The 7,918-nt window shown below is 61.3% G+C and overlaps 1 protein-coding gene across 1 annotated transcript in view; it reads right to left on the reverse strand.

Annotated features, from left to right (window-relative positions):
- Window positions 1-3,037: 3,037 nt before the first annotated feature.
- Window positions 3,038-7,918, reverse strand: part of LOC138066604 (T-cell activation Rho GTPase-activating protein-like) — a 5,221-nt gene continuing 340 nt past the window's right edge. Inside the window, exons 2-12 of the mRNA XM_068936485.1 lie at window positions 7,167-7,343; window positions 6,962-7,003; window positions 6,694-6,832; window positions 6,294-6,341; window positions 5,869-6,088; window positions 5,531-5,706; window positions 5,178-5,339; window positions 4,886-4,995; window positions 4,590-4,785; window positions 4,281-4,398; window positions 3,038-3,844 (exon numbers count right to left, since the gene is read on the reverse strand). Coding sequence (XP_068792586.1) covers window positions 3,624-3,844; window positions 4,281-4,398; window positions 4,590-4,785; window positions 4,886-4,995; window positions 5,178-5,339; window positions 5,531-5,706; window positions 5,869-6,088; window positions 6,294-6,341; window positions 6,694-6,832; window positions 6,962-7,003; window positions 7,167-7,343 — 1,609 coding nt within the window. The 3' untranslated portion in view covers window positions 3,038-3,623. The remainder of the gene's footprint in view (window positions 3,845-4,280; window positions 4,399-4,589; window positions 4,786-4,885; window positions 4,996-5,177; window positions 5,340-5,530; window positions 5,707-5,868; window positions 6,089-6,293; window positions 6,342-6,693; window positions 6,833-6,961; window positions 7,004-7,166; window positions 7,344-7,918) is intronic.

Raw genomic sequence — 7,918 nt, forward strand, 5'->3', positions numbered from 1 at the left:
TGAAGATATATGATCTCAAAAAAATGATGTTAAAAAAAACACAAAAAAGAGGAAATACTCAACTACAATACCTTGCTTTACAAATATGGACAGCCCAGTGCTTGAGACATAGTAAAGGAAAGAAAAACAAGATACAGTGGGCTAAGGAAAAACTGGGCTTAGGGTTAGAGTTAGGGTTAGGGGAGAAAGTCCAGGCCCCACTGGCTGTGCAGCTGCAAGGGGCATGGGCATGGCAAAGGAGGTGTGGGGCTGCACCAACGTTGCTGCCACGACACGTTTCTCCTTGAGGCCAGGAAGGGGTCTGGTGGGGCTCACGTTCAGGCCCCGCCACAGATTACATCGAGGCTTACGCTAAGGCTTAGGCTTAGCGTTAGGGCTGGCTTGGGATAAGGTTAGGTTTAGCTTTAGGGTTAGGCCAGGAAGGGGTCTGGTGGGGCTCAGGTTCAGGCCCTGCACAAGATTAAACCTGGGCTTAGGGTAAGGGTTAGGAAAAGTGTTAGGGTTAGGGTTAGGATGAGGGTTAGGGCTAGTGTTAGGGTTCGGGTTGGGAGAGAGAGAAAGCCTAGGGCCCCATCGACAGTGGGGCTGCAAAGCACATGTGCATGCATGTGTGGGGCTGCACCTACCTTTCTCGCAGCACCACTTTTGTCTGGAGTCCAGGAAGGGGGCAGGTCGGCTCTGCTCCTGGCCCTGCTGCAGAGTGGGGCTATCCTCGGCGTTACCTTTAGGGTTCGGGTTCGGGTTAGGAGAGAGAGAAAGCCTAGGGCCCCATCGACAGTGGGGCTGCAAAGCACATGTGCATGCATGTGCGGGGCTGCACCTACCTTTCTCGCAGCACCACTTTTGTCGGGAGTCCAGGAAGGGGGCAGGTGGGCTCTGATCCTGGCCCTAGCACAGACTGGGTTTAGCCTCAGGGTTAGGGTTAGGGTTAGGGTTAGGGTTAGGAGAGAGAGAAAGCCTAGGGCCCCATTGACAGTGGGGCTGCAAAGCACATGTGCATGCATGTGCAGGGCTGCACCTACCTTTCTCGCAGCACCACTTTTGTCGGGAGTCCAGGAAGGGGGCCGTTGGGCTCTGCTCCACAACCTGCCGTAGATTGTGCCTAGCCTCAGCGTTAGGGTTAGGGTTAGGGTTCGGGTTAGGAGAGAGAGAAAGCCTAGGGCCCCATCTACAGTGGGGCTGCAAACGATGTGAGTATGGATGTGCCGGGCTGCACCTACATTGCTCCCAGGACAACTGTTTTCTGGAGTCCAGGAAGGGGGCTGGTGGGCTCAGGTACAGCAGTTCTTCACGTCTACGTACACTGGGAGGGGATGTGGAAAGCCCCTTTTTGCCCCAGCTGTCTTTTTTGCTACCCCAAGCAGCTAGGGGTGACCTCTTACAAGTAGTTTTCTAGTAGGAATCCGCACAGACAATCGGACTTCCTCTCTTGACTTAAGGGCTCGGCAGTTCGCAGCCCTTGCTAGGGAGCTAAGAGCACTTTCTCCAAGGGAATCTAGTTCGGTGGGGGGGGCCTTGCCACCACGTAGAAACAAAGGTAAGAGGCTCATGCTCTCTCAAGTGCACCTCTTGTTGCCATTATCCTCATTTACATCCCTCCTCCCCAGGCCTAGATGAAGCGCCCGTGGGCGTGGAGGCAGGGTGGGTGCCAGAGATGGGTAAGGCAACTTTTCCCCTTTTAAAGCCTTTATTACTGCCTGAGCTTTGGGTCTGCAGTTGCAGGCGGAGTTTCCCTTCAGCCTCTCATGCCCAGGTCTTGCTAGAAGGCTGACTCCAAGTGCAGTGGGTCATCTCCAAGACCCCAAAGTTCCTCCTCAAGCCGGCCATTCTTTTGGATCAGCAGGTGCGGCAAGGTTTGGCATCTCTCCTCACAGACATTGGGGCACAGTTTCCCCTCTTCCTACCCAGCCGGTGCCCAGGAATGTAACCTCTTGACTTGGTCCTCGGTCTCGACGCACTCCAATCGTTTCCTTCCTTTGTCCCTTCACTTGCCACCTGGAAATCGATGTACAAAGCCCATTGCTGCACAGGAGTCTTTTGTGCTACCCCACACGGGAAACCACTTTCCAGTTCCAAGCGGTTTGTCAGTGAGAATCGGCACACACACCCTGATAATGCCCAGCAATAGCCCTTACCATTTCTGGCTATGTGTTGTGTGAAGGGGCGTGAGGGTGGCTGTGCCCCATCCATTTGTAAGCAGAAATGTAAACCTTTTGGAAGCAGTTAGTGCTTCCGGAGGCTTTTGTTCCCACTTCCACGCTGAGTTTCTCTTCAGCAAACCATGCAGAGGTCTTCCAAGACTACCGAGCCCTGCAAAGTGCGACCTCCAAACCCCAACTTTCCTTCTCAGCCTTGCAAGTCTTTGGCATCCAAAGGTGCCGGAGTGTCTGGGACCTCCGCGCATAGAGATTCTGGCACAGTTTGTCCGTTCTGCTTTCCAGTGGGGGCGGAGCATTGTAATCTCGTGACAGAACTCAGACCTGTCTCTCCATCGACCAGCTCCGAGAAGGGGTCATTCAGCGTGAGGGAAACTCACACCAGAGTTTCTTCCAGCAGGAGCCTTCCTTGGGGGTTGCAGTTGCCACCTCCACATGCTTGAGGGCAGAAACTTGGACCCTAAGCACATGCCTTGGAGCCATCTCCGCTGCGTCCTGTGCTCGGCTGGTGCACGGGCAGGGTGGCAAAGCATCCTGCTCTGCCTTTGTGGGTCTCATGGGGGGAACTGTCGGAGGGAGCTTGAGTGGTCAGGCAGTCCTTTGTGGGCTCTTCCTAAGAGAGTGCTCTTGCCGCATTCCTCTGCTCCACCATTCCTCTGCTCTCTAAACACTTCTTCCACTGCCCTGAAATGGGGCCTTTGCCGATACCCCACAGGCAATGGCTTGTTCTTGTCGGGCCTCCTTGCCTGGACAGCTGTGCAGCAGAACGGGTTGTCTTTCCTTGAGGAGCTGGCTCTTGGAAACCTCACGTCTTCTAGGCCCTCAAAACACCAACATTCCTTCTCAGCCTTGCAAGTTTTCAGCATCCAAAGGTGCCGGAATATCTGGGACCTCCACGCATCTAGATTCTGGCACAGGTTTTTCCGTCCTCCTTTCCAGCAGGTGCTGAGCCTTGTAACCTCTTGACAGGATTGTTCTTGTTGGGCCTCCTTGCCTGGACAGGTGTGCAGCAGAACAGATTGTCTTTCCTTGAGGAGCTGGCTCTCGGAAACCTCACGTCTTCCGGGCCTCCAAAAGGTGGGATGTTTTTGGAGCGCTTTGCTGCGGCTGGCAAAAGACAATGCCCTGAAGCACTATCTGATCTCTCGGCTAGGTGTCCTGCTGTGCTCTCAGCGGGCTTGATGGGAAAAGCCTGGGTCTTCTTTGAGAAGCTTTTCTGGGGCCTAAGGAGGGAAACTAGGCTAGAGCTGGGGAAGAGCGAGCCATCCGAGGAGAGAAGGGGCTCTCCAGGGAGCAGCTGGAGGATATTTTGGGGAGAGAGGGCGATTTGCTAAGCGTGGAGGCAAGCTGGCAAGGCCTTTTTTCCAGCGCCCTCTTCTCCAGCCTTAGCTTTTCCTGCTGCCTGGGAAAAAGCTCCTCCCCTTTGGCTGCCTCCGGGTCCCTTCGGCTGCCTGCCAAGTTGTTGGCCTAGAAGGACAGGTTCGGCTCGGAGAAGCTCCTCTCCATCCTGCTGATATCCTTCTTCCCAATAGCCAGCAAAGGGACAGAGGCGCAGGTTGGATAGCTGCTGCTCACAGAAGCGCTTCCCCCTTTGGGCTGCTCCATGTCCGAGGGCGGGGGGCTGCCTGCAGCTCCAGCCTCAGGGCTGTCGCAGGCACAGCTGTTCTGCGGAGCAGCACAGGGGCGTTCTGTGGAGAGAAAGAGCCTGTGAGGTACTTTCTGGCAGCCACCTGAAGATCCAAGGGGACTTTCCCTGTGGCACCGTGCCCCCCCGGCAGATGCAAAGGCGCAGCCTTCGTTCCTATGGACATGAGGAGAAGGTAAGGAAACACAAGTACCACCAAGGGCAGTGATGTGCTGCGAGAGGGCAGTTCTAGGCCACGGTTAGCCACTAGGCGACAAGCGGAGGTTTACCCGTGTTTACGGAGGGGTGCCATCTGGAAGGAAAGTTTTTGGGGTGTTGTGCTTTTGCACTGCTGCACAGTGTGGCAGGAGAAAAACACTGCCATTCCCTCGGGAAGCCTCTGCACCTCTCTGCCCTTCCACAGATGTCTTCTGCCAGCCAATGAGAGAACGTGACCCGGCAGCCCTGGGTCCACCACAATCAGCAGTGCACGCTCCTACCTGTGGAGCTGTCCGTGTGCTCCGGTGACTCGTCGGCCGAGGGCCTGAGCGGCAAGGCAACGTCCTCCCCAAACACTGCTGCGCAGTTCTCGATGAGGAACGCCACCAGCAGTGTCACCTGCACACAGAAAGCCACCGAGTTCAGTGCGAGGGGCTGCAAATGTCTTGCGCAGCCTTCCGTGCTCCTGACGGACGTTTCTGTACCCCCCAGCTGCGCAGCTGCCTAGCTCAGAGCCTCAGGTGGCCCGAAGCAACTAAGGCCGCCTTAGGCTCAGCTCAGCGGGAAGCAAGCTGCTGAATTCAACCCACCTTGTCAATGCTCTCTTTCTGCACGGCCAGCGGGAGCAAGTTGTCCATGTCGGGGCTGAGCATGTTTGGCCCCACGCAGATTGCCAGGTTGCTGGCATCCATCCGGTTGCTCTCTGCATTGTCGCTGATATGGTGGAGCACAGAGAGCAAGCGCTGGAGCAAGAGGAGGTTTGCTCGAGGCAGTTTGCCAGCCACCCTGAGGGACCACAAGCAAAGAGGAAGAGGAATGCAGGCTGCAGGGGCTGCTCCTCCTTCGTTTGCGCCCGAGCGGTGGTGGGGCGGGCTGCCAAACTTACTCTCGCAGGGCCTCAATTTTCTCCTGCTGCCTGGGCTTCTCCAGCGCTAGCAGCCACTTGTCATAGAGCTCGGCCACGAGCAGTTTGGAGGGGATGTTTCTCAGGAAGTCCTGCAAGGCCAAGGCACTCAGGTGAGGCTCTCAACGCTAGCAGTGAGCAGCGAGGCAGCATCTGCGTGCCTTGGCCTCACTAGGAGGCAGGTTGCTTTCAGCTCCCCGGTCAGGCTAGGCACTGACATGGGCCCAAGCACATTTCCCACGTGCTCTCCCAGCTACAAGTCAGCAGACCTCACCTTCAGCACCGCTGCCAACAGGTGCGCGGGCTGGCTTGCCAGATCCACGCTCCGGCCTCTGTTAAGGTCTTCTTTCAGCTCTCGGCGGGCCTTCTCGGTGGCAGCTTTCCGGAAAATCCCCTCAGTGGCCGGCCCTTTCTCATAGAGAAGAGCCAGGAGCTCCTGCAGGCAGAAAGAGACCGGTTGGGACGTGGCCGTGCACTCTGCTTTCCTTGGCTTAGCTGTCGTTCTCGCTCCACGTAGATTCCCTTGGGAGGAACCTGATTGTGCTGAGAGCCCCAGCAGCAGTGCTGGGCATGCTGCGTGGCGCGAGACGCCACCAGCGGGAGAGCTCTGGGCCCAGGCTTGCTTACCTGGAGTGGTTGGGGCAGGGCGCCACCTTCACCACAGAGCAGTGCCAGCGGCTGCCCAAAGAGAGCCACCTGGGGGCCAGAGCCCAGCTGCCCTGGGCAGTCCCCGGGGACAGCCGTTCCTCTCCAAGCCAGCGGCCATGAGATCACCACCTTCTTCCCTTCCTTCGCTCCATCTGCTGCAAGCACAAGGAAAGCAGGCCCGCGTTCAGAAAAGCAGGCGCAGCCAGCGCCTGTGGGGAGCCTTTTGTCTGCGTGCAGTGCCACGGGCTGCAGGGGCTGCTGCAGAGCGTTGACAGGCGCAGCGGTTTTGCAGGGGGAGAGAAAAGAAGAGCAGCTGCCGCTGCCGCTGCCGCTGCCGCTGCCGCTGCCGAGCGCCTTTCTCTGCTGCGGCGTGTCACCGCTGGTGGCGGGCCAGGCAGCCTTGCCGAAGGGCCCGTTTGCAAGCAGGACGGGAGGAGGCAGCTCCTCGCTCTCTTTCTGGCACTCACCAGCCGAGTGGCAAAGCCCCTCTTCCCTGGCCGAAGGCTCCGCCCGCGGGGGGCCTCTCTTGGCGTCAGCCTGCAAGCAAGGGGTTGAGGGTAGGGAGGCGCCGCTCAGCAGCCAGGGCCTCGAGCAAGGTGCTGCAGGGAGGCAGGGGGTGGCGGGCTCTGGCGCGGCAGCAGGGCTTTCCTGCCTGCGCCCGGCCCGGGCAGCTGCCGCCACTGTGCTGAGATCCCTGCCGGCCACAGCCGGCAAGGGCCGGGCACAGGCAGCCCCTGCTCACCTCTGCCAAAACCAGCGCCTCCACGGTCTTGGCGGTCAGCGACACCTCCTGGGCGAGAGAAGAGAGAGGCTCCGTGAGAGAGGCGTCGCGCGGTGGGGTGTGGAAAGCCGCGGGGCTCTCGGGGCGGAGCGGAGGCCGTGCGGACACTTACGGGCCCGTAGAAGCCGACCACCTTGGTGAGGAGCCGCAGGGAGGGCAGGCGGGTGACTCTGGCTCCCGGGGCTCCTTGGCTCTGCCTGCGCACAGGGAAGGGCGCACAAAGAGCTCGCTCAGCGCCAGCCCTCGCTGCCCTGCCTCCTGGCCGCCAGCCCAGCGCTGCCAAGGGCCCCGCACCCTGCAGAGCCTGCAGCCGCGCTGGCTGCCAGCACCGCTCTCTCCCGCCCGCGCGCCTGCTCTCCACGGGCCTCCTGCTCAGGCAGGCGCACAGCAGCGCCTCGGGCGCCCCAGGCCTGCCAGCCAGCAGCTGGCCTGACACCTCCCGCCGCTTGCTGCCCCTTTGCAAGCCCGAGGCGAAGCGGCTCCCGCTGCTGTGCCAGGAGCTGCAGGCGGCAGTGGCTGCACCTTTCCCCCACCGAGCGGGGGCTCTTGGTGCCGGCAGCTCCACCGGGAGCACTCCCCGCCCTCCCGCTGGGCGCCACCGGCAGCGGGGATCGGGCGGCAGGGCTCACCTGAGGATGGCGTCCAGCCAGAGCTGCTTCACCTCCGGCGACCTGCGGCACAAAGGAGAAACAGCCTCAGCCCGCGCTGCTGCTCCTCCTGTGGACGCAGGCGGCGCCCCGACAGCTCCTGCCCGCGCCCGGTGGGCAGAGTGCACGGGACGGGGCCGAGCCGCGTGGGGCAGGACGGGGACTCGTGCGGGGCCCCCACACTCACCCAAAAGTCACCACGCAGAGGCTGGAGGGCCAGACGAGGATGAGGGTCTGGCTGCACTTGAGGCCAAAGACCTCCTCGTCGTCCTCAGGCCCGGCCGCCACCGCCGCCTCCTGGCGGCACAGCACCCACAGCTCGCTGAGGCGCACCCGGTGCTTCAGCCGGAAGGTGGAGCCGCATCTGCCGGGAGGAAGAGCAGGGACGGGCTCCTGGGGGTGCGCGGCGGGGGCAAGCGCAGGCGTCCTGCCTGGCAGAGCTGTGGGCTGGGGCAGAGGCGGCCGGGCGGGCGGGATGTCCTTACTTGAAGCTGGCGATGGCGACGGCGTGCGGGAAGAGCAGGAGGTGGCGGTGCTGCGTGCGCTGGTGCCGTGTCACCTGCACCCGCTGGGTGAGGAGGAGCTGGGGGCTCCTGCGCGACACGAAGGCGGGGAGCGGCGCCGGGGGCCGGCAGGCCGCCCTGCTCCAGAGCCCCAGGCGGGCGCCGGGAGCCCCGTGGCCGCGGGTGGCGGGCCGTGCCTGCGGGCCGGCAGCGGGAGCGCCCCGGGCGCCGCAGCAGTTCGCCTGTCCCATGGCGCTGTGGCCAGGCAGACCTGCGCGAAGCTGCACGCGTGTCCCTGCGCCAGGCAGTGCCGCCGGGCTGAGAGCCGCCTCTGCCCGAGCTGCCCGACAACGGCGCGCCGCCACAATGGGGACCCGCTGGTGGCCGTGGCCAGGGTCACGGCGATGCCACCGCGGCACATTGTGACACGCCGGCG

The sequence above is a fragment of the Struthio camelus genome, chromosome 3 (genome assembly GCF_040807025.1).
Source record: "Struthio camelus isolate bStrCam1 chromosome 3, bStrCam1.hap1, whole genome shotgun sequence".
Taxonomy (NCBI): Eukaryota; Metazoa; Chordata; class Aves; order Struthioniformes; family Struthionidae; genus Struthio; species Struthio camelus.